The 27,165-nt window shown below is 47.3% G+C and overlaps 1 protein-coding gene across 1 annotated transcript in view; it reads right to left on the bottom strand.

Annotated features, from left to right (window-relative positions):
* Nucleotides 1-12,225, bottom strand: part of LOC138528199 (extracellular calcium-sensing receptor-like) — a 314,589-nt gene extending 302,364 nt beyond the window's left edge. The window contains exons 1-2 of the mRNA XM_069639651.1: nt 12,206-12,225; nt 8,659-8,950 (exon numbers count right to left, since the gene is read on the bottom strand). Coding sequence (XP_069495752.1) covers nt 8,659-8,950; nt 12,206-12,225 — 312 coding nt within the window. The remainder of the gene's footprint in view (nt 1-8,658; nt 8,951-12,205) is intronic.
* Between the last annotated feature and the right edge of the window lie 14,940 nt (nt 12,226-27,165).

Below are 27,165 nucleotides of genomic sequence, written 5' to 3'. Positions count from 1 at the left end.
ATTTGATATCTGAAGAGGCAATATCCTCTAATACTGGAACATCAGAAAATATTTCCATAATGGATTGCTGATTCAGGTCATATTGGGTGAATGGCATCGGTCTGCAGGATAACAGCAAGGAGAAGGGAGCTGGACATTTTACAGGTCGAATGGCTTGATTTTTCGAATGAGCCAATATGGGATGATTTCTAGCTGATTTTACTATTGGAGGGTTTCTTGTCTCTTTGTTGTTTATTAGGGCAGTATCAATCAAACGTAGTATCTCATGGGCGGGGGAGGCTAATGTAAGAGTCCCTTCGGACATATTGTGAGCCGTGTCATGAGCGGTTATTATCTTCTGCGTTCGTTCTAATAGTGAATTGTGACCTAGACTTTGAACATTTTCACCCTTCTTCACAGTGGTGAGGCCAGGTCTCACCCAGGACGCAGAGGCGTGTTGGAGAGGAGGACCCCCAAGCTCCTCTATGTTTTGATTTGTGGACTGCTTGGATGATTGATTGTCCAAGGACAGAGTGATGTATTTTTGTGATGGTTGGGCCGCCATGTAAACATCAACTGCTTTCCGGATTTCTTGCCGATAGAATTCATTAGAGCATTGTGGAGGTGCTTTGTTAGGTGGTACAGCCTTGGATGGGACACATGCATCTTGGGGATATGGTTAATAATCTCTCTCATCAGCGGCCGCGGCTGTGGCTGCAGCGACCAATTGATCAAGTGGAGCATATGAGGGAATGCCCAGATTAGTATTAGGAATAGATTGCATTTTCCTGTCATGGGCTTGTCGAGCATATTTCTTTGTCACAGCCTTTAAAGCTGTGAATAGAGCTCCCTTAGGTTGACTTATTGATGTGATGAATTGCTTAGTTTTTGTCGTGAGTGTTTTTACAGATTTTAGATTTTTGGATTTTTTGGTTTGTAGGTTAAGAGAGGGCTTAAATATTTCAGAGAGAGGTTTATTAGCATGAAAAATTGTGTACGCACGTTTACTACTGGAGGGAGGAGAAGAATGCCCATTTGTGATAGGCACATTTGCTGCATCCACATTTTGCATTTTTGCGATCCCATCATGGATAATATCGGCAAAGTGTGGTAGCATGACTGTCATGCTTTCGGGAGCCTGAATCCCCATTGTTGGAAAAAGAGTGTCTAAATCATGCATATAAATAGTGGTTTCACAAGATACAGAAGTCATGGGAGCAATTGATCGAGGATATTGTTCATGGACTCGTGCCTCAAGACTTTGGGAATTACGTATGTTGTTTTGCCAAGTAAGAATTCTATCCATTTGGACAGCCTGATGCGTCAATTTAGCATCCAGAGTGTCAAATATTATGGTCATCGAGTGTATGGCAAGATTCATGGCATTGGGCCTCATTACGACTTTGGAGGTAGCCATGCCCTTAGCAAGGGCATGGCTGCCTCCAAAATCGGGTCCGGGTTCCCTGAATGGGAACTTACCGGGCCATTACGAGTTTGGAGGGCCCGGTAATTCCTCCTTCAGGGAACCCGGGCCCGGACCTTCCCCATTGCCATTTGAGCCCCCATAGGGCTCAATGGGAATGGGTGCGGGAGCTAACAACGGGCCCATTACAACCGGCCCGTTGTTAGCTCCTGTCATGATGCCTACCTCCAAGGAGCCAGGTCCGACCCAGCAACCCCAGAGGCAGGCATCATTCCCCCCAGGGAAGTGCCAGCGGGCCCAAGCTGGGGCCCTTTGGACACAGTCCTGGTGCCTTAGGCGCCAGGCTCATGTTGGACCCCTGTCCTGGCGCCTTAGGCGCCAGGCTCATAAAGCTAGACATGTGTTCAAGTGTTTTAATGTGCACTTACCTGATGCAGACCATGCTGCTACATCCAGGCCCTCTTGAGGCCTGAATGGAACTACTTTACCTGTGGGACTACTTTCCACCTGGGTGTGGTCGGGGAAGGATACATACCTGATCGGTGGAAGGATACGTACCTGGAACTTCCTCCCAAAGCTATTTAAACCACGCCCGATCAGCAACTCACGCTTCGCGTTGTTCTGCTCCTCGCAGCTGGACGCTCACCGTGTCAGCTCCTGCATCTGGACTTCAGCCACGCCTGTCAGCATCCTGGGTCGCCTGCAAAGGGAGATAAGAGAGAATTGGCAGAGAAAGAAGACCTTACCTGCTAAAGCTGCATCACGGAGACATCACACCGACGATCCTGAAAGGGAAGACATCATTTTAAAAGCATTTCGCTTTGATCGTTGCAGCGCTGCATTTCACTCACCTTTCCTGGGCGCCTCCATCTTCAGCAGCGATCATCCGGATCCGCACCCACTTCCCAGAGCCTAGAGAGAAAGACAGGAAAACAAGGTGAGAGAAGGAAGGGAAATAGGAAAAGCTCAGTTTTCTTCTAAGACTTACCTGTTGGGTCATTCCCATTTCGTTTCGGGTCCTGCCGCTTCCTGGCATTCCGGACCCCGGCCCCTATGGGAAAAAAGACAAAGACATTGAATGAGCGAAAGCAAAGACATTACCTGAACGCTCATCCAGAACTTACCCGTTATTTACTGGAACTGCACGTTTCACTTCGGGTCGGCGCCATATCTCCGGCATTCCAAACCCCGGCCCCTAAGGGGAAAAAGACATAAGCATTAGCGCTTGCTGCAATAAGATAATGAACATTATTATTTAAGCGTGAACTTTTGAACTTGCAACAGAACTCTTACAGCGCCTCACCTGAATAGTCAAGCTTATTTTGAACTCCCATCAAACCTCAATCCAGTGAAGTAACTGGGTTTCAACGCGCCCCTGCATCAGAAGCAGGATGGAGAACTCATCCTTCCAGACCCTAAGGTGAGACTTCACGGGGAATCGTGGAAAGGTATCGTGGAGGGTTGGAAGGGAGTGGGAGGCTTGAGCATTATTCCGTCAGTAGGTAATACTCCCTTTTCACGCACAGGGGAATATTCCTGCGAGCCAGAAAAGCCAGAGTAGAGGGGCCCTTCCTGTCCCTCTTCAGAGTCCTGCGCTTCACCATTGAAGAAGCATCAGCACTCGAAGCCAGACCTGCGCCTCCGTGGGAATCAGGTGAGCGTGACAGCTCCCTGGACCCCTCGCGGGACCCGTTCTGGACGTCTGGTAAAACCAGACGTCCACATCGGGTCCCGCGAGGGAACCTCGTAATATTGCGGAATGGGTTTAACGGCGCCGCCACCATTAGAGGCGCCCATTAACCCATTCCGCAATACTTATAATGAGGTCCATTGAGTGTGATTTCGAGCAATTTGGTTGAAGATTCCGATTGACTAGGGGGTTTGAAACTCAGTGATGATTCACGTGGTTTGCGAGGGGTAGGGGCTGAATAAGAGACCGCTATACCGGAATGTGGATGGCTAAAATCAGGGAAGAGATCTGGTGACCTGGAGAGGTTGTGAAAGGAGTCATGAGCCACGAAGCAGGTGCCATTTAGTTCTAGATTAATCACAGCCATGTCAATTGGCTCCAGTTGGTTTTAATTATTGTTAACAGATTGTACCGGAGCAGTAAATACATTATTCAATAGAGCACTGTCTGTTAAAGAAATGTTTAAATTAGAGCCTATTTGTAAGGCATTCGATGGTAAAGGCTTTGACATTGGTGAGGTTACAGAAAACGCAATTGTTTGTGGCACGAGGTCGCTAGAAGGATTAGTCTTGTCCACTACAGATTTTGGGTCTATTAGTTTGGGCGGGCCAATATCTGCATTTTGCAAGTGAATTGGTGACTCACCAGTCCAAACCATTGCTTATGTCCGGCTCCTTATAGAATGAGCGTCTATCCGTATTCATAGTTGGTTTGGTCGAAGAGAGCGTCAGTTTCTTGATGGAGCATGTTAATGGGCCTCATTACGACCCAGGCGGTAAGTTACCGCCTGGGTCGTACCCTTACCGCCATGGTGTAAACTACGTTTACACCATGGTGGATGGCGGATTTACCGCCCCATTCCAAGGTGAGTGGGGCGGTAAATCCCCATTTCCCATTTTACCCTTCCCCATTCCCATTTTTGCCCCATAGGGCATAATGGGAGTGGGGAAGGCGCTAATTACGCCACCGTAAATTACGGTGGCGTAATTAGCACCATGGTCCCTTAGCGCCATGGATTTTAACGCCTGCAAAAAGCAGGCGTTAAACTCACCATGGCGCAAAGGGACCTCGGAATCAGGCGTTAAGGGTCGGCGCCGTTTACGGCGCCGTTAACCCCTTAACGCCTGATTCGTAATGAGGCCCAATGTCGTGGAGCATGTTTGTTTGGAATCTTTCCGTTTAACACAGGCAGCAGGTGATTTGGATTGGACATTGTTGTTGTGAACGAGGGCCAGAGGAGGCATACCAGTCCTCAAAGTAAATACACCTCAGTGCATTTATCAGCCAAAATTGATAATATGCAAGCAGATGTTTTCACTACCAACCCTCCAGATGGAAAAAGATGCTAATATAAATACCAAGAGCCCTTTCTGTTCGCGAAAGTACTAACACGGTAGAATCACCTGACTGCAAAAGCGTGTCAAGCGCGGCAAAGCGGCCATGCCGATACTTCTGGGTACTTTGCTAGGGTGTGTGCACGCGGGTGCGTGCGTGTGCTGACTTTTGTAGTGATGCACCAAAAGGGGCGGGGCTCTTGCAGTTAAAGAGCTAATATGCTCTCAGTAGTGCCTAAATAACAAAGAAAAAGTTGGTATTTTAGTATAAGAGGCACTTCCAATAATGGTAGAATGCAGTAGTCCAGTAAATCAGTGTTATACCGTTGAGCAGAGAGTTGAAAAAACAAATCCACTGAAAGGGAAGCAGAGAGAACGGCCAATCAGATACTTCCGGGTACTTTGATTGAATGCGCGCACGCGGGCGTGCGTGCGTGCTGACTTTTGTTGTGATGCACCAAAAGGGGCGGGGCTCTTGCAGTTAAAGAGCTAATACGCTCTCAGTAGTGCCTAAATAACAAAGAAAAAGTTGGTATTTTAGTATAAGAGGCACTTCCAATAATGGTAGAATGCAGTAGTCCAGTAAATCAGTGTTATACCGTTGATCAGAGAGTTGAAAAACCAAATCCACTGAGAGGGAAGCAGAGAGAGCGGCCAAGCGGATACTTCCGGGTACTTCGCTTGGGTGCGCGCCTGTGTAGAGATTTCAGTCCTGGAGAGATACGATCCCTGGGCTTGAGGCCAAGGACAAGTCTCACAGTCCTGTTCTGGATGAGTTGCAGAGGGCGGAGAGTAGAAGCAGAGTTTCGTGAGTCCCTGTGGCGTCGTTTGCATGTTCCATCAGGGTGTCCTGTGCTCATGGTTCCACTGCTGGCATGCTGGGGTTTAGTTGCCTGCGACCCGTTGTGTGGGCCACCCCATGCCGCTGGTCCTGGGGAGGGGGTGCCTCCACTAGGCGCTGCACTTACTTGACGGGCAGGGGTCCTCGTCCCCACGCTGCATCCACTTTCCCCTACCGGCATCAGGGGGGCCCGCTGCGCCAGCTGCAGCAGCATCGGAGTGGCCGCTTGTGGTGGGTGCTGAAGTCTTGTTTTTGCTACAGACTTCGCCCATCCCTGCCGGACATGTTCCAATTTGCATATCTCCGTTGAAGCGGCTTTAGGGGTGAGTTGGTGAGGTGAAGGTCGCTCATAAGCGACGGTCGTGAGCAGAGCTATGCTGACCCACCACCATTTTGCTTGGGCACTCGAGCGCCCCCTCTATGACTGCTGTTTTAGAAATGTTTGCAGCCATCTTGAGATGATCTCCATGCATAGAAATAGTAATTTTAATTTTTTGTAGTTCGGGAGTAAACCAGTCATTGCCCTTTTACTCATTGACCGATTTGGTTTATGCGTAGCTTCCTCCAGGGATTGCATATAAGTGTTAGCCATGTCTTCAGCTGTCTCTAATTTACCAATCTCCTGCAGTATGGGCCGTAACCACGGCAACAAGGCTTCGGGCTTAAGCCTTTTAAAATTCCTAACTCTAATACTCTTTGTGTGTGTGTGTGGCCCAGGAAGGGGACGGGGACTGTCTAGTTCCAGTCCACATCCATGGTACCGCAAATTCTGGGTGTGAGGCAATTTTGAAACCATTAGTTGTCCCAGATGGGATAACTACTGGCTGTATTAATGGTGCATATCCTTACCATTTGGGGGGTTGGACTTGCATCCAGCTCACAATTTAGATAAGAAGAGGATCTCCTCAGTCATTTCTTCAGATCTGCATTGGAGCCAAGAATCTCTCGCTGAAGGGTAGCCTGCAGAAGATCCAAATAGCTGAGAAGTGGCCCAGCATCTATTGCAGTATTGCGCCTTGAAACACTTGTGTATAGGCGCAGTATAAATAACAAATCAATCAATCAATCAATCAGCCTGGTGAAGCCCTGCTCCTTTGCCTAATCTCCGAAGACCATGAGCACTGCTCAGCCCTGGACTAGTAGGACCAACTAGTCCTGATGCCTTCTCGAGGATCCAGCACTTCAGAGCCTCCAGAAATGTCCCTGGACTGCATGTGGACTGATCAGCTCTCTCGTGTGCTTTCTTGCCAGAAGCATCACTGCCATTGTTTGAGTCCGGAACTTCAGTGGTCATCAGCCTGTGCTACTAGTAGCCAGCTCTCAGAATTTCAGCATTCTACTTTGAAGGATACCTATCCTGGATCAGTTCCTGTGACCGTGACTGGACGGATGTTTGTCATCACCTGTGTCCAGAGACCATCACTGGAACTCACCTTCCTCCAAGCTCTAAAGTGTCCTGAGGAGTTCTGCATTGTTGGATTCTTAATGTCTTCTCCGAAAAAAGTGTAGCATCGTGCATTTTCATTCAAACAAGATGACACAAACCTGCTACTTCTGGGCAGCTCTCATTGAAACAAATGGTGGATTGCCAGGGGACATTGCTGGCCAGATGTCGTCTGTTTGCCAGGTTTGGAATGAACAGTGACAACTTTCTACCAAAGAGGTTCTGGGACTGGCTAATTGCAGGCGATTTCAGCCCTCTCACAATCGCAGTGGTAGAAATACTTGAAGGCTGTAATATTGTGGCCCAATCTGGGGTATGATTTGGAGACTCTAGGTATGGGTTCTGAAGACTCCCTTGGTATATTCTTGGAATGACTTTGAAGGATGGTTTAGTGAGTAGTTCGTAAATTGTGTTTTCTTTGTAGCAATGCTTAACTTTATTGTTTATGTAGGCAGATCTTTGTCTTTTTTATCTAACTCATTACTGCTTAATTGTAAATATTCAGAAGGGTGAGATCTCATTTCATTCAGTTTAACTGGAACAAGTGTGTGTGCAAGTTTTATAGATTTTTTAGATTTTTTGCTTTCTTTGTTCATTATTACATTTTTTCTTCTTTTTTTTCTTCTTGTCTTTTTTGGATTTAATAAGAGTTATATGTGAGATGATACTTAAGTATGAATTTGTTTGCTAGATTTGTAAAAGGTTGTTTCAACCAAATACAATAAAAATAAAATTAAAAAAAAGAGATTGCCCATGGGCAGGAACAGTGTCTGCGAAGGCCCCTATGAAAGAACCTAAGGGAATATCCTGCAACTCTCCATTGCTCGACTGGAGCAGCCCCAGCGGAAGCGATGTTTAAGAGATGCCCGAGGGGCCTCTTGCCGGATGCAGGTTACTGGCAACTGACAGTGATCGATGACCCCCAAGTGCCGGGGGACAGGAGATACCGAAACAAGGGCAAGAACATGAGACGGGGGCTTCGGCAGTACCAGTTAGCCCTGGGGGACGAGGTGATACTAAGAAATAGGCACCCCCAAGGGAAGCTGTCATTGACATATGAACCAAGCCCCATGGACGTGTATGCAATGAAGGGGTCTATGGTGACAGCCTCGGATGGAAATGCCCTTGTTACCAGGAATGCCAGTTTCTTCAAGAGCCTGGGAGATGGTGCACGGTCCGGTGTATCCCTGGCAGAGATTGTGCTGAGGAACCTGATGAAGGTGGTGGGACTGACTGCTCTCAGACTCCCTTGGACCGAGGGAATGCAGGTGAGGAGAGGCCGAGCTGGGAAGGGGGCAGATGGTAAACCCAGGGAGCTGGCAGGGGGAGACCTGCCCACCTGAATGACTATGTACTGGACCATAGAGTCAAGCAGCGAGAGTTTCTGGAAACAGTTTAGAGGGTGTTATTTGCCACGAGTTTGTGTGGGTGGTGGTTTTGTGATGTCGTTGTTATTGTTATGAAAAAGGAAGAGTGGGGTGTCCCTTTAACGTGGCAGAGTGACATAACTCTGTCATGTGTGGAAAAGAATAAATGGGGTGTGTCACGTGTGCTCAGCAGAGCACACGTAGGACCCAGACGGGAAACAGAGTCTCCTGTGTCTTCTGTTGGTCGGGGGGCTCACACTATGATGGGAGGCCTCCTAGCAGGGGGCCTCCTTCCACAGTGCTCACATGACCGCTTCCTGATCTCACACATCACGTGACATTAGTAATTGCATCCCTGATGGCAGCCGGTATAAAATTACAGATGATATCATCACATGAGAAATCGCAAACACCATCATTTCAGGAGTAAATCATAAACCCAAAATATTAGAAAACCACCTGGATTTTAAATGCGATCCCGCAACCATAACTCAAAACCTCTACTGTGGGATTTTGGTAACTAACCATATCTTCCCATTTTAAAATAGCTAAATCTACTCCGCAGCAAGCCCTCACTTACCTGTGGGTAGTGAAAGACCCCTAGAATTCTGGCCATTGGAAGAGTCAACGCTGACATTGTCTCCGCAACGATTCCAGCCAATGGTGCTGCCTGCAGAGTGCGGTACCCAGGAGCGGCTCCACTCTTCCCCGCCAGGAGCTGGAGAGCCCCCTGGATGGCTCGGTTCTCAGACATGCAGGAATCCAGGATCTGGAACCCCAGGGTCACATTTTCTAGTATGTCAGGAGACTGGTTGATTTCTTCAATGGCAAAGACCATGGCCAGTAGTTCACGGTAATAACGAATGAAGAACCTGAATGTAAAAGAGGCATTTCAGGCAGATTCATTTTATACAAATACTGTAGCATCACTATCTATGCGTCCTATCTCTTCAGAGGTGCAACATTTGCATGCGCACAATGCAGCACTGGAAAGCTCCCACCTCAAGCTCATTCCCTGTGGAACTCTCCTGGAAAAAAAAACACATTTTACACGGGCATATCCAGTTACACAAAAAAGGGGTTTAAGCCGGCGTGTTGTGTGTGCTCATTTCAATGACTCCACACGCGGAACACAAGTGCCGTGGGACCTGCCCAGTGGTGAAAAAGCGCTTTGCACAGCCTACGTACCATAACATAACTAAAACTCTACACTTGAGTTGCAAACTATCCGTATGTGTAACCAATCATTTTACTTTTTAAACTTTCTTTATTGTGTTTTCAACTTCCACAGTTCAACATACTATACAATTAGACGTCACTGAGGTGACATGAACTCCCAATGTAATGCCCCCCCCCCTACTCTCCCCTAGTCCCTTATGCAGGTTTCAGGCATGATGGCAGCATATATTGGCAATTGTGTTATTATACACACTCCCTAGTCGAAGACATGGAGACAGCACTGAACAGGTTGCAGACACCCAAAGATTACAAAGCTCCCATGTATTGGGCTCCTCATGCCTGTATTAGACTGATCCCTGTGAGATCTGTCCCTTCTTGTTCGGTGTGGGGGCCATTTCATCCATTTGCGCATTCAGTTTCCAGTCCAGGTAGTATTGTCGGAATGGTGGGCAATAGTCTATTGGTCTGCTGTTGAAGGGCAGAGTTAGGGAGTACCTGGATTCACGTTGCTCGCAAAGGTGCATGTAGTCCACCCATCTATTAAAGGTGGGTGCTGCCTTTTCCCCTACATGCTGGCTATGAGATATCTTGCTGTCTCAGAGGCCATACCAAGGAGTTTCTTTTCTCCCCTTGTGCCAGTCCCCGTCAGGGACAGGAGCCATATTGTTGGTGTGTTCTCCCATGTATTCCCCAGCATTCCCGACATGGCTTCTGCTATCCCTTCCCAAAGTGGGCGTATTCGTGGGCACGTCCAAGCAACATGGAAGATGTGAGCTGTCTCCATATTGCATCTTCTGCAGTTGGACGACGGCTCCGGGTAGATTCTGTGTAGTTTGGCGGGGGAGTAATATACTTGGTGTAGGAATTTGTAATGTGTCAGCCTAAAACGGTTATTCATGGAGAGGTTACGAGATTGGCGTCCGATGAGCTTCCATTGTTGGTCATTCATTGTTTTCCCCCGGATTGGCTTCCCATTTGGTTCTGTAGCTCTGTGTCGTATTGGCCCTCACCCCCCCCCCCGATGTTGACATCAGTTTTCGGGTCGACAACAGATTTAATACGTACTGTAAGAGTGTCTGTGTAGTCAGACTCTGGGGAAGTTTGGCCATCTCATTCGCAGGACCTCTCTGACCCTATAGTACATAAGCATTGTGACCGCAGTACATGCACTTTCAGATTGCAGCATATCCCACATGATGAACTGCCCGTCTTGCACCAGGTCCCCCAGCGTCTGGATGCCCTGTCTCTGGAATAATGTTTCAAAGGTTCTTTCATGTGTTAATGGAATCCCATGGGTGTTATATAATGGGATATCTGGTGAGTATGTGGTTGTGTCACCCATGAGGTGTAGTGTCTGACCCCATGCCTTATAAGTCACAGCTGAGGGTTGTACTTCTCTCTGTGGGTTTCTGGGTTGTGTACCACACAACATCCCCCCAATATCATGTGGGTGTGCAGCTTCCCTGGCCACTTTAGAGTGGGGGAAATCTGGGGTGGATTGTTTCCATCCCGCTATGTATTGCAAATGGGCTGCCAGATAATACATGCACAGATCTGGGTTTTCTAGTCCCCCCTGGTGGTACGGTTGGGTGAGGGTTTCGTAGGGTATTTATTCTTGCATGCTTCCCCGCCAATACCAGTCTGATCATCAGGCTCCGGACACGTGACCGGCCATATTGGGACGTTATATTAAATACATATAGTAGCTTGGGTAACAGGACCATTTTCGCCAATGCAATTCGAGCTGCTTGGGACAGGGGCAGATGTATCCAAAATTCTACTTTTAGCTCCAGGATCTCTAAAGTTCTCACATAGTTATGGGTGTATAGGGCGCATACATTCGTTGTCACCCTCACCCCAACGTAGCGCATTCCATTGGGGCACCAGCGGAATTCTGCACCAATGTCCGTTCGGGGCACCGCTGGGGTCAGGGGCAGTATCTCAGACTTGGTCGAATTGATTTTAAGGCCTGAGAGTTCACCAAACCTGGTGAACTCCCGGGTCGGAGGTGGGGATTTTCTTTGGGGTGTTTGACATATAGCATGATGTCATCTGCATACAGGGATATGATGTTAAGGTGCACTCGGAGACGTATCCCACGATGTGCGTGGTGGTCTCTAACGTGGCAAGCCAAGGGTTCCATCACTAAGGCAAATAGTATCGGGGAGAAAGGGCAGCCCTGTCTAGTGCCCCTGGATGGATGTATGAGCTCTGACATCATCCTATCCATATATATCGCTGCACTGGGGGCTGTGTACAATAACTTGACCCATTGTATAAATTGTAAGGCAATGCCCTAGCGCCTAAGAACTTCAATGAGAAATGGCCACTCAACCGAGTCAAGCGCTTACTCTGCGTCTAAAGCTGCAATCGCAATAGGGAGTTCAGGATCAACATTGTGCATTAGCCCAAACAATCTTCTCAGGTTGTGTTGGGTCGATCGGCCCGGTACAAACCATGCCTGATCCGGAACGACCAGCGCAGGGAAATGTGGGAGTAATCGGTTTATTAGGATTTTTATTATGTTCTTATCATCAATATTGATCAGGGATAAGGGGCAATATGAGGAGCACTTCTGGGGGTCTTTATGTCACGATCACCCGTCCCTGGAAACTATGGTGGAAATGGAAGAAGGGCTACTGAACGGAAACTAATGCAGCGCTCTAGTTGTTCACGGCGCATCACATACATATACGCGTCACGCCTAAGCGACAATGCGTTGCAACCCTCTATCTGTGTGTTTACACGCTTGTCCTCCGTCCACCATTCTTGTGGTTCTGTATCCCTTGTTTTCCGCTGCCTTCCTGCCTTCCTTGCTTTGCCTTCTCCGAGCCTCCTATTTCCCTTTTCTCAGCGGTTTGTTCTGTTCCTTCGACTGCCGCTCTGCCCCTCCCCTGTGCTCCGCTTTCCTTCAGAGCGTCCCTCCGCTCCGAGCCTTCTATTCTTACCTTGAGTTTATACTACGCATCATTGAGCCCTCTTTGGTGTCCTGTTCGCTCACCGGGGTATTCTGGGTATTCTACCGGCGGCAGGGTTGCTATCTGTGAAGAATCCCCTTCAGCACTTTCTGGAAAGTCAGGATTCGCCTTCGTCCCACAAAGTCTACTGCTTTCAAGAAACCACGGCTTAACATCGTCCCAGGGTTTTTTCTGCCTCGCTTTTCCCTGGTTGTGGGGCGGTCCCCCTCGAGGTCCCCACTGCCGGGCCGATTGCTATTAGGCAGGGTGGCCTCCGGCATGGCTCTTCCTAAAACTCACCCAAAGAAGCCGGAGCACGCCTGGAGAAACCGGAGGGAGATTTCTTCAGAAGATTCATCCGAGGAATCACGACAGGTGAGGGGGAAGGGGAGTCTGGGTCAGAAGAATTGTTCTTGGATAGTTTAGCCCACAATCCTGAGACTTTATCAGGTTTGAGTAGGACCATTATCAATGCCGTTCTTGTCAATATTCATCAGGGTTAAGGGGCGATATGAGGAGCACTTCTGGGGGTCTTTATCAGGTTTGGGTAGGACCGTTATCAATGCCATTCTTGTGGATTTGGGGAAAACACCTTTCGACAGGGCGTCATCATACAACTCTTTCAGGTAAGGGAAGAGGATGTCTACGTATGCTTTGTAAAATTCTGCAGTAATTCCGTCACTACCCGGGGCCTTAACACTCGGGAGGGACAGAATTGTTTTCCGAATTTCATCTTCTATGATCGGGTTATTCAGTGCACCCCGTGTTTCTGGGTCTAGCCACCCCAGTGTGACTTTGTCTAGGTTTTGCAGTATGTGGCCATGTTGTGCCCTGGTTTGGGATGAGTAAAGCTGCTCGTAATAGTCTCTGAAGGTTACATTAATGGACTGCAGGTCTTTGACAAGGGTAACATAAACATTCTCTATGGCCATTATGGGGTTCAGCTGCCTTTGCTGTTTAACTGCCCTGGCTAGGGTTCTGCTAGGGCGGTCACCCTCACTATATTTCACTGCCGCGATTGGATCAACCGTGAACCTCTCTGCACTAGATGCAGTGGAGAACATTTCTTCCCTTATCTCCCTGAGGGCCCTGCGTAATTCTTCGGTGTCCCGTTCCCCTTGTCGCACCTCCAGGGTCTGTATCTGTTTTTCTAGTTTCCGCATGGTGCCCCTTAGTGCTTTAAGTACACCCCCCCGCCTTCCTTGGAAATACAGCAACCTCTTCTGTAGGCTTTAAATGCCTCCTATATCACTTCAGGTTCAGGCCAGAGTTTACATTTACAGTGAAGTACATCTGGATATCCTGGGCTATTTCATCCCGGAACGCCACGTCCTCTAATGCGGTGGCTCTAAATCTCCACTGTAGTTGTCTAAGGGGGGGGCCTGCAAACTGGCTTTGCGTACTAAAACAGGGCAGTGGTCAGAGAGGGTGCGCGGCAATATGAAGGATTCTGTCCCGTTTCTCGTTAAGGCGGTGGTGGCCATAATATAGTCTATCCTGTTTAACCAATAATTAAGGCACACTGAGACATATTACATAAATCTATCATATATTTATACTGCATATTTGCATTTATAACCCAAACACACCCTACAACAGATTTGACATGAGTAGTAAAACTGTCAATGTATTCATCACTCCTCTCTAGCCCCCTCTCTATCTGCCTGTATGTAATTAATTAAACAGATAACACTGTTTTCCCAATCCTTTTATGAGGTCAGACTTTTGGCAGCTGTGTGGCTTATTCATTGTAGGGGGGCCAGCCACAAAGCTATCATTTTCGTGCACATGCGCATACAAGGTTTCCTAAATGATGTCACTAAAAAAAGCACCACGTGCCTGGTGTGCACGCAATGCCATTTGCTCCATAAAACACACCACACCACGTCAGCATTGCATATGTGCAGAAGCACAAACAGGAGCACCTATTTATGACAATGTCATGTAGGGAAATGTTCTGTGAATGCACAGTCTGAAAACGGCTTTACAGGTGGCACTCTACAACGCGCCAGCCTCAAAGTAACCATAACACAAGTTACCGTCTGTGGAGTTCTCGCAGACTCCAAGACAGAAGAGAATAGTTAATGGTGACACCAACTAACCAACCCCGAGGTGACCCGGTGCACTGAGGTGATATTCTTGAGGTCTTGGGCTGTCCCTTGACGAGAGCGGCAGTGTTGTTACCGAAAGGGTCAGCCCGCTGCCAAGAGGCATACCACAATTACCACCCGTGTATTTCCCTACATGGATGCTAAGGGTGTTTTTTTTTAATTACAAAACAGGAACGTGTTATATCCGCCCTACGTCCCGCAGCGCGGTGACGTAGGGCCGTTTAATAAAAGCCCCGCCCCCGGCAGTGGGAGGCAGTTCCGGGCAAACCCAGCACAGCGTGTGGGTGTCTTTTTTGTCCGCGCTCCTGCCGATGCCGCGCCCCAGGCCGCGCGGCCTCCTGGACCGGTGCCAGCCCCACGTGCGGGGTCCTCCGGAACACCGGTACTTAACAATGGCGACGAGGAAGTGAGCGAGCAACCACGCGCTCTAGATCAACTCACACGCGGACGCCCCACGGACGTCCCGTACGAAGTTTTTGGACACCCGGTGGGGGCCACCGAGACCACGTGAACCCCACCCCAAAAAAAAATAAAAAAAAATTTCTCTCTCATTCCCTATCCTAAAGGGGTCGAGAATTTTTTTTCTCTTCTTTTGCCATTTCTCCTGCATGGCGCACATGCTACAAGGCGCCCATCGGTCGGCGCACATTCACCGCAAAAGAACACTCCTCAATGCAATGTGCGGACGAACCCATGAGGCAGGACAACATCAGGCCAGCACGACAGCATAAACAACAAACCGAGGGTACGTGACACCATGGCGGCTGGGTCATCAACTCCTGGACCCTCCACGCCATCCAGGATTGCGGCAAACCTGTCGATGGCGTCACCACCACCCCGCACGCTGGGCAGTTCGTCGACGTTGGTTCAACCTTTCGACCCATTCACCGACCCATCATCCAGTGGACCCAGATGGCAGTTATGGCTGCAAAAGTTCGAGATGGCCATGGAATGCAAGGACATCACGTCATCCAGAAAGATGAAAGCTCATCTACTCCTCAGTGTGGGCGACGAGGTGCTACGCATCTTCAACTCCCTGCATGTTGATGATGGCCAAGACGCATATCTGAGTGCAAAGGACGCCTTAACGGCACATTTCCTCCCGCAACTAAATCCAGACTATGAGACTTTCATTTTTTGCACGACCATCCAGGCCACTGATGAGACTCTAGACGCCTACCACACGAGGCTGAGGAAACTGGCCATGTCGTGTGAGTTCACGAACACTGAGAGGGAGATCAGACGACAAATCATAAATGGCATACATTCGGAGAAGCTGAGGCGTCTCGTACTCAGTGAGAAAGGCATCCCTCTACAACACATCCTGGAACTGGGTCGACAGAGGGAGCTTGCCCACTCCAGGGCCGCCAACATGGAAGCAACATTACAGAAACTGCAGCCGTCCCTCTCCACAGCGATGGTCGCCCAGATCTCCGACAGACCATTTACGAGAGGTGAAAGTGGCGGCAGCCACACCCAGAACAGGTGGCAACCTCGAGTACCAGGACCCACGGAATGTGGGTGGTGTGGTGGTCAAAGACACGGAAGGCGAAACTGCCCGGCGCAAGGCACGATGTGCGGAGCGTGCAGCAGGAAGGATCACTACGCGAAAGTGTGCAGATCAGCGAACACGCCACTGCAGCCCCCACAAGGCGCTCAGGAAAAGGGGTCACCGAAAAAAAAGAAGCAAGCCAGCGCAAGGAGGGTTGCAGTAGTCAACTCCTCGACGGAAGAGGAAGGGGATGATCTCTCAGCCCTACAAACGGCAGGCACGGAGAGCGAAGGAAAGGGCCGAAAGGTATACCTGGTATCTGTACTGAACCAGGGGCCAGTACCACTGAAAAGAACCGCCAGGCGACGAAAATGCACGGTCTCCATCCAAGGCCAGTACGTACAGATGACCATTGATACGGGAGCCTCGGTAAACGTCATGCCAACCAGTGTCTTCCAAACTCTTACACCACCACCTGAGCTCAAATCTACAGACACTCGTCTATTTGCTTACGGCAGCCGGAGACCCCTGCCAGTCATCGGGAGGTTCCGCACCACTCTTGAACATGGCGAACAGAAGGTGTGGTCAAAGATATATGTCGTGAAGGCGGGAATCGAAAGCCTACTGAGCGAAGATGCGGCTGAAGACTTGGGCGTGGTCAAATTCATCTGCCACATTGACTACGCAGCCGAAGTCGAGAACTTTCTCAGGCAACACCCCAAGCTACAGAAGGGGATAGGCTGTCTCAAGGGAAAGACTACACATTGATCAATCAGTGCAACCATGTGCGGTGAGACACCGGAGGACACCGTTCCACATGAGGGAACAGGTAGAGAACGAGTTAAGGTCACTGGAAGCTGCCGGCATCATTGAAGAAGTCACGGGACCAACGCCGTGGGTCTCCCCGATGGTGGTCACCAGGAAGCCCAAACAGCCCGGAAAAGTCCGGATCTGTATTGACATGCGCCTGCCCAATGCGGCCATAAAAAGGGAACGACACATAACACCAACAATCGATGAAATCATCACCGACCTCACTGGGTCATGTGTGTTCTCGAAGGTAGACCTAAAAGCGGGGTACTACCAACTTAAGCTCCACATTACCACTTTCTCAACCCACCTAGGTCTGAGGAGGTACAAGCGCCTGAGCTTCGGCATCTCATCGGCCGCGGAAGTCTTTCAACAGACCATCCAGGAGGTCATCAGAGGCATACCAGGGGTATTGAACGTGAGCGATGATATCCTAATACATGCACCTGACACCAAGGAACACATCACGAGACTCAAGACACTCCTGGGCAGGTTGGAAGAAGCCGGACTCACAATCCATCGAGAGAAGTGCGAGTTCCTAAAATCGGAAATAACCTTCTTCAGGTACAAGTTTGACCGCACCAGCATCTCACCTGATCCCCAAAAAGTGCCGGACATCCAAGCTGCTAGTCCCCCAGCGACCCCCACTGAAGTACGCAGTTTTCTGGGAATGGCCACCTACTGTGGCAGATTCATTCGAAACCTAGCAACCCTATCTGAACCGCTACGGGAACTAACAAAGGTCAGCACCAAGTGGGTCTGGGGGCAGGAATGCCAGGAAGCTTTTGAGAGCATTAAAGACTCCCTGTCGACTGATACCAAGATGGCCTACTACGACACGGACCTCCTGACAGAACTATTTGTGGATGCCAGCCCAGTAGGACTTGGAGCAATCCTGATGCAGGTCACGAAAGAGGGCGAAAAAAGACTGATCGCATATGCATCCAGGGCACTCACAGCTACGGAACAAAGGTACTCCCACATAGAGAAGGAGGCCATTGCCGTACTATGGGGGTGTCGACACTTCCACATGTACCTGTATGGGCGCAAGTTCACGGCAATCACTGACCACAAGCCCCTACTACCAATCTTCACCGGGTCATCGGCACACCCACCAGCCAGAATCACCAAGTGGCTGCTACACCTCCAGCAATATGATTTCGAACTCGTCTATCAGCCGGGCAGTGGCAACCCAGCGGACTTCCTTTCGAGACACCCACGACCAGCCACTCAGCGGGAAGTTCTGATTGCCGAAGAAACGGAGGAACACATTTGTCAAGTGGTTCGCACCATGAGGCCCAAAGCGGTAAACATTGAGGACATTGCAACAGAAACCCAGAATGACCCCTGTTGCGACCTCGTAAAAGATGCCATCATGTCAGGTAACTGGAAGGAATTCATGACGCATACCCGCAACAGAACCGAGGGGGGTAGGGAGTTCCTGTCCGGCATGTTCACGGTTCGACAAGACCTCTCAATCACCGAAGGAGGGCTCCTGCTAAGGGGAGATCGCATCATCATACCCCCAAATTTGCAAGACAGGATAGTAGCCCTAGCGCATGAAGGACACCAAGGTCTCGCAAGAACAAAGGCCCGGGTCAGACACAGGGTGTGGTTCCCTCACATCGACGATCGTGTCGAAGGCTTAGTGAACACATGTTTGCCCTGCCAAATAACGGGTGGGCCCCCAGATCCAGGACCGATTCTGTCAGCCGAGCGCGGCCGGGCACGATGGGAAGCGATCAGTATTGATTTTTGCAAAATCAGAGAGGGTCTACATCTACTGGTGGCAATCGACGATCACTCACGCTATCCAGAGGTCGAGATACTGGAGTCCACCGCCGCGGAAGTGGTCATCCCGGTGATAGAAAAGATGTTTGCCACTCATGGTCTGCCCACAACCATCAAGAGTGACAATGGACCCCCGTTCACAGGCGAAGAGTTCAAGCAATATCTACAGGAACTGGGCATCAAATACCACTACATCATGCCGAGGTGGCCACAAGCCAATGGGGACGTCGAGCGGTTTATGAGGACCATCAATAAGGTGCTCCGAGTATCAAGGGCAAATGCCAGCCCGTGGGAAGATCGACCTATACCGCTTCCTGCGGAACTATCGGGTCACCCCACACAGCACCACGGGCATACCACCTGCTGACCTCATGTTTGGAACCATCATCAAATCGTCGATTCCCCATCACCCAAGCAGGACCCCCAATGACGTCAATAATGCCCGCATGGAGATGAGAAGAACACGTGCCAATGCTCACATGAGTGCCAAAAGAAGAGCAAGGCCGTCCGACCATCGGGTGGGTGACCAAGTCATCATGTTACGAAACCCCACGAAGTCCAAGCTAGACACCAGGTACGAGGAACTGCCATGGACTGTCAGCAACCGGCGCGGGACCATGATAACGGTGACCCGGGGGCATCGGAAAGTGACAAGGAATGCCTCCTGGTTCAAGCCCGTGCCCTGCACTCTCTGGACGGATTGCGAGGGCCCTCAAGACGACGACAACTTACAACAAGACAGCGAAGAGCTGGGACAAGACCCAGAGGAAGAAGCCGCCTGGGACCGCAGCTGGCAACCAGAGAGCCTGGCCGGCAGTGGGGACGCATAGGCAGTGAAGGTGAGCAGATTCACGAGCCGAGTGGGGACAGCCCCCAGGTGAAGCGGTATAGTCTGAGAACCAACACGAGGCCGCCCGCGAGCCTGAATGACTATGTATGCTGAGCGGACACCGTCGCCAGGCATCCCACACAAGGGGGAGCTGGTACAGTGTGAAAAGAGAACTGTGTCAGGAGTTTGAAGTTGAGTATGTTGATTGTGTTGATGTTAAGTTTATTTGAAATAAAGGAGGAATGTTATATCCGCCCTACGTCCCGCAGCGCGGTGACGTAGGGCTGTTTAATAAAAGCCCCGCCCCCGGCAGTGGGAGGCAGTTCCGGGCAAAACCAGCACAGCGTGTGGGTGTCTTTTTTGTCCGCGCTCCTGCCGATGCCGCGCCCCAGGCCGCGCGGCGTCCTGGACCGGTGCCAGCCCCACGTGCGGGGTCCTCCGGAGCACCGGTACTTAACAGAACGTACCTGCAGAAAGCATCAGTCCATTTTCAATGTCGATGACTGTGACATCATCAACATGAAAAGGGACTGAGGGGACTGCAGCACTGCACGGTGACGGGCTGCAGAGCAATATTTTATATATACAAAAAAATACATTAGCACCCGTGTAGTTAACTACACGGGTGCTACGGTGAGGGGGAGCGGGGTAGGGGGGCGTTGATTACCCAGCTTGCTCGGAGCATGGTTTTGTACCAGACAATACAGCCCGCATTACGAGCATCCTGATTGGTCAGCACCACCTTCCAGGGTGCTAATAAAATAAAAGCTTTTTCTTCTTTTAAAATCTGCTTTGCTTCCCCCGAATATTTTATTAGGATTAATTGCACATCAGCTCTGTGTTACTCATCACAATCGATTTTTAACTGAACTTAGTTCATTTGTTAATGCCTTTTTGGAAGAAGTGGGACTAACTGTAACACAGTTGATGGAACTCCCGAATCCTACTCTTCCGTTGAAAAAGCACCTTAGAACTTGGGATATTAATAATAGCTTATCTCGATTGGCAGCTAAAAAGAATTACTCTACCTAGATAACATGCAGAGTTTTACGCCTAACTCCCCACGCACCTATCTCACAAAGCTTTGTTCTGTTCATCTAAGAAGATTTGCCATGTATAAACATGTAGGAAGATGGAAAGAAAATCCCACGCGAAGACAGGTTTTGTCGATTATGTACTACATACATCAAAACCGCCCCAACACATCTTGGCTAAAAGTTCCCAGTTAAAAATGTGTATTTGAATGGATATTTAGACATTGCGCCTTCCCTTGACTTTGATCAATTGTGGGTTAACATAGTTGGTGCTGAACCCCTTGTGATAACAGCGACTGCCTTTCATATCTGGGTAAAGATTCAAGAAACAATTGAAAGCTTAGGTATGCCGGTGGTTCACATTGCTTCGGAATTCATACAGGGTGCTTTGAAACACAATTTCTTGATGCATAAGCGCCTTACAAATGCACAATCAATAAATAAATAAATTAGATATTTTTATGCTTACCTTGTTGCTGATATATATATATATATATATATATATTACACAGTCACGGTAGTGGCTGTGTAGTTATGGTTAAGTTGCTGTTTCCCTAGGAAGAGCACTTTTTGGGCGGCCTATAACTCCGCTCCCCCTGGACGAATCCTCACCAAACTTTGCAAAAAAAGTATATGGGCACTCTGAATTATTTTGCAAAGTTTGGTGATGTTTGGTCCAGGGGGGCAAAGTTATAGGGGGGTCCCAAAACGTCTTTTCTTCCCATAGACTGAATGGGGGAAAACTTTGCGCACGGCTACATGCCAAAACGCTGGACGGATTTGCACCAAATTTGCGGCAGGGGCAGGTGCTTGGTCACAATAGCGTGCTTTTATAAATTTTGTGACAATCCGTCCAGTAGTTTCCTTAAAAACGATCAAAAAGTATGTCTCTAAAAATTAGTGATATCTATGTCCGCTCCGCGGTCACACTTCCCTGTTCGCTCCGTGGAGAAGATTTCAATTGGCTATTCCATGGCGTGCTGCCCGCGACCATGTTGCGCTTTCACCGATTGGTTGTGCCACAGCGTGAAGTGCATCATAATCGTTCGATACGGCCGCCATGTTTACTTCGTTTTCTGTTGTACGCGGACATCGCTGCTAACATACATAAACGAAGAAGACACCAATGCACTTGTTACACTTATGGAACACTGTTTCGAAAGGTGAACGTTAATGAGATGTGGCAGTAGAAAGTCAAACATTGGTGTATTCTTGTCACCAGTGTCATACGGTACAGTGGGACTTGCTACTCATTGTACGACATGAACTTACTGCGTCCATGTTACAATACATAAACAACATTACTGCGGTCAGACTGGCGTCCTACAGTTTGGAATCTGAGCCAGCCACCTGCACTGTTTCGTATACACAGCACTTCTGCGGGTGTACGGGAGTAGCGCTTCTCATGAATAGCTGCTGATATGTTGTTTCAAAATGACAATGTATTTGCATTCGGAGTGAAGGTCACTTGATTTTCTCTTTTCAATACGAGCTCAGTACGGCCACATATTTGTCGGCACCCATAAGGGTCACTTGTTTTTTTACCTTGAGCTACAGGGAAAAAGCAGAAAGAATGCAGGGAGTAACAGTTTGAAAAAACATATCGTTTGATAAGGTTATGCTTCAAAAACGGCCACATATTTGTCAGCACCCATAAGGGTCACTTGTATTTTGACCTTGAGCTACAGGGAAAAAGCAGAAAGAATGCAGGGAGTAACAGTTTGAAAAACATATAGTTTGATAAGGTTATGCTTCAAAAACATTTGTAAGGAACATGAAATATCAGTTCCCGAAGAGGCACTCTTCCAAATACCCTACTGTCTGACTGTACCGAACGCAATGGAGGCGGTCCACATTATGTAAGTTTACTTTTGACGCCTGTATACCGAACTGGCATTACATTTTTAATTTCGAAAAGAAAAAATGTATTATTGCTAATGAATTACAAGCTTTCTGTGCTGTTGAATTTTTTTTTTCCATTATGGAGATTGCACATTGTCGCCGTTTGTAGGGTGCCACTACATTTCCCCACATTAAATTAATATTTAGTAAAAATGGTATTTGTTACAACGTTGGTTTGTGCAGAGGTTGCGTATTGATACACGTTTTATTTCCCCTTTCCCGCTCAGCTACTTCCAAACAAAAATGTTATTATTAATAATGACGTACCACCTTTCTGTGGCGTTGAATTTTTTTTCCCAATATGGAGATTGCACATTGTCGCTGTTTGTAGGGTGCCACTACATTTCCCCACATTAAATTAATATTTAGTAAAAATGGTATTTGTTACAACGTTGGTTTGTGCAGATGTTGCGTATTGATACACGTTTTATTTCCCCTTTCCCGCTCAGCTACTTCCAAACAAAAATGTTATTATTATTAATAATGACGTACCACCTTTCTGTGGCGTTGATTTTTTTTTTCCCATTATGGAGATTGCATATTGTCGCCGTCTGTAGGGTCCCACTACATTTCCTCCTATTAAATACATTTTTACTGAAAATGTTATGTATTACAACTTTGGTTTGTCCAAAGGTTGCGTATTGATACATGTTTTATTTCCCCTTTCCCCCTCAGCTACTTCCTTCCCTATTGTGATTGTCACGGATTGCAGCTGCTGAGTGACGGCTTTTTTAACTGTCAAATGCAACTGTTCGTCACCGGTTGTCGACCAAAGAGACAAACTTACTATTTCTATGGAAATGTGAATAGGGCGATCATTTTGCACAGTTTATTGTGAAATAAAACTACTTTACTAATTCCATAGGGCGATGATTTTGCACAGTTTATTGTGAAATAAAACTACTTTACTGATTCTTAAATGTTAGGGTTTTTTAACAATTTCACTCTCCTATTTCAAAATGCGGCGTGCTACGTCGCAGGTCGTAATGTGTTCTTTTGTAGGTGATACATCACGGCATGTAAGTCCTTATGGACACATTTGTTTATGCTGCCAAGGAACGTTATGGAGAAAGGTATTGCATACCACTTGCTTTGGCTACGGGAGGGTCAGGCCAATCTCATATGCTTTAGTGCCGTCAGGCCAATTTCTGTCACCCAGATGCCCCATTAACCAACATTAGTTCAGAATGATTAGTATCTTTCTAAAAGAGGAAAAATGAGGTAAGGTGCACTGAAAGTGTTTGCTGTATAGAAATGTTTGTAAAATAATACATGGTTACACCCTCCCAATACACATATCTTCACACCTTTCGACCTGTGCCACTTACGAAATTATGTGTCGAAAGGTGAGTGGTAATGGTGTTGCTTGCAGTATTTCTGACGTGATTGCACTTGACATCACAGAGTTTGTTGGGATTTTGTGCAGACGTAAGAAGACTACTCCTTTGCGTTTTCTTAGCACATTTTTACAAAAAGAAATTACTGCATGTACAACACATGTATGTAAAGGTCATTTCCAACGACCGAAAAGCTTCGTGTTGTGCATGTGGTAGTGTTTTGATATTTGACAAGTGTCGTCATGTACATAACACATCAACGGTACAGCTTCCGTCTCTGAGGGGTAGGCTCTAGGCATAGTTAGTGGCCACAATGTCGGGGATGTGGGTACTGGCCATTACTGGAAGGGACAAAACATTGCATTGAAGTCTCCATGTCCACCAGGGACTGGCTTTCTGGTAAAGGTCTTGCTCATAACGACACATCTCACAAGGAAGAAAAATGTGGTCCTGCTATTACGGTCACCCGTCTTCCCTTTCTATGGTGGCCATCTTGGAAAAGGATTTGATTTCTTCAGCCGGGAATGCCGGAGGCGTTCCGGTTGAAGACAAAAAATCCTCTTTTTTGGTACATTTCTGATGTCATCTTTGATGTTCTGGGTGTTAGTCTTAGCAATGCACGTAGGTGGCGCGAGTTATGGTTGTTTAGCGTCCCATGTTTAGGGATTGCCAAGTGTTTTTCGGTTTTACTGTGAACTATAACGTCCCAGTAACAAAGTTTTTTCACTGAATATACATATGTATATATATATATATGGCAGTGAAGAAAAACAAAGGGGCGAAACATGTGATGTCGTCAGTGATGTCATCAATGACATTTGTGATGGCATCTTTCATGTTCTGGGTGGTAGTGGTAGCAGTGCACAGTGCTAATGGCAGGAGTGGGTGCTTAGCCTACCATAACTGGCAAATTTCAGGGGTTTTTAGGTTGTAATGTGGTCCGTAATGGCAGGCTGGAAACGTTTCTTTAGTGAAGTGCACATGTTTTTGGTAGGGCAACCTAACCATAACGTCCCCTTAAAGTTTTTCAACGATATATATATATATATATATATATATTCACTAAAAAAACTTTTCCACCTCCCCATTATAGTTCAAATTAAAACCGAAAAACCCCAGAAATTTGCCAGTTATGGTAAACTAAGCCACCATACCTGCCATCACCACTGTGTACTGCTAACACTAACACCCAGAACATGAAAGATGGCATCACAAATGTCATTGATGACATCACTGACGACATCACATGTTTAGCCCCTTTGTTTTCGTTCACTGCCATACATATATATGTCCATTCAGTAAAAAAACTTTGTTAAAGGGATGTAACACTTCACATTGAAACCAAGAAACACTGCACATTCCCCAATTATGGTAAGCTAAGCAACCATAACTCGCACCACCAGCGTGCATTGCTAAGCCTAACACCCAGGACATCAAAGATGACATCACAAATGGTCATCGTACGCATTTGTCTGCAAAATTGCAGAATTGGCGCAACATCGCCATCAGCCTCAGCACTCCACACCACCTCCACTCCTCTCACATCGAAATGGTGTGCCACATGCCTACTATCGGCATAGTGCTGTAAGCCATGGGCAAAAATATCTCCAAACACCAAAAGCCTGACTCTCTCCACCTCTGCCATCTTCAGTATACGCACCGTCTTTCGACACAAAAGAGCAATGTGAACGTCTGATTGGCTAATGCCTACAGTCCCCTTTCCATGCTGGATCTGCTGTAGAAACCCATATGTGACACGCCCTACCCGTGGACAAGCGTTGTCTACGTTACCCAGTCCTTCTAGCCTTTCCACATCAGTCGCAAATCCAGTTCCTCATTGGACACAACTAAGCAGTCACACAACCATCCACCAATCACATTAAACATCGCTAAATCTAACTCTGTCAGCAACATTGCGCACTTCAAATTTACTATCGATGACTCTGAATGGAAGTCACATATCGTTGCGAAGCACCTACCTCACAAACGACTGTGCAAGTGTTGTGGATTTCTACATACACCTCCATGCATGTGCACATGTATGAGTATAGAGTACAGGTATGCATATTTTAATCAGAGAAGATGTGCAACCCTTATGATTTCAATTAAACAAATTAATGCCACTAAATCTGCATAGGCAATACATACCGCTTCTTCCCATTTTAAGTGCAAGATGTCCGATTTTTCATTGGCAAACCGCACTATACCTTATTGTCTCCCGCATAACCTATACATACGTTACAGGCATGCCTATTTAGCGCGAAACTCGAGTTTACATTCAAAATGTCTGAGTTGTGTACTGTGTACGGCCTACAGTAATGCTACTTGCAATGCGATCTTATGGGAAAAGTAAGCGCTCCTGATTGCTGTGGTGACATCTCCCTCTGAGGGTCTCTTGATTTTTCGGCATCGTACTTATAATTTGAAAGTAGAAAATGTTTTCCCATCTACTATAATGTCCTATCGCTTACAAGCCTCTCTCCTATAGATAAAATAGCTTTAAAAAACAAGGCATTATCATAACCTTAAAATTGTTCTCATTTCTGAAGGACTTGCAAGTAACATATTGCAAAAAACATACAAAGACAGCACATAGTGAAGTGAAATGCACACATGCATTGTGTTGCAATATGAAAGGAGAATACTCTGACAAATGAAGCACAATTAACGTATACCGTATCATCACTGCTTTAAACACACAAAGTGAATATTTTTTTTTTCTCAATCGCAGTGAAGACTACTCTCCTGGGAAGCAACAGCATCTACACTGCAAATGACATATTCCAAGAAACCTGGTCTTTTCGCAAAAACTATTCCTCAATGAGGGTGCGTGGGTTATTTGTTAACTTTGGGCACCAAAGCAAACATTGATTTCTGCACCATTCTACTCACAAATCACCATTTGTTAAACAAAGAATAACAGGCAGAATGGCTCACAAATCCCCGTGTGTTTGGAACTGAAATAATATGTGGAATCATTAGAATGTTAGTACTAGGAAAGAAATAGCTGTTTCAATTTTATGCCATTTTGTTTACAAATAATGCTTCTCGTCACCACTAGGCCATTTTGTACTGTCATCTGAAGCACATTGTAGTGCTATATAAATAGAAAAATAGCCTCCCAAATCATTGCAAGAGTCCAATGCACATTCACACACCACGGCAAACAGCTTCCCCATCAAAATCATGCACGCATGCACACAACACACATACATTGTACAACAGACCAAAGCATGCCTTCTTTTTTTCAACAGACACCAAAGAATGCCTACCAAAAAGCAAGTCCGTAGAAAGGAACGCAGAATTAGAGCAAATAAAAAGAAAAGTGTCCAATCTAAGCATCCATCTGTAGTAGAGTTTGTAGAGAACGTAGGAACAAACCAGCTAATACAGTCGTTTAGCAAAACAAAGGAAGCGTCAACTACTGAAACTTTACCTCCACAAAACACAAATATCTTGGCAAACAATCGGCTACCAGTATAGCTAGCAATGCTCCTAATAATCCTGATATAGTAACAAGAACCCACAGTAAAAAAAGTATTTTACCAAAAAAGTTTCGCCAGAGAGTCCTTCAGAATCTAATAAGAAGAGGTCTGAAATCATCCTCAACCCTTAAAACCTACCGTAGAAAATGAATCCTACAAG

Source organism: Ambystoma mexicanum, chromosome 7q (assembly GCF_040938575.1).
Source record: "Ambystoma mexicanum isolate Mex_15411 chromosome 7q, UKY_AmexF1_1, whole genome shotgun sequence".
Classification (NCBI taxonomy): Eukaryota; Metazoa; Chordata; class Amphibia; order Caudata; family Ambystomatidae; genus Ambystoma; species Ambystoma mexicanum.
Note: the sequence above shows the minus strand (reverse complement) of the source record. Positions and strands in the feature narration are given on the sequence as shown.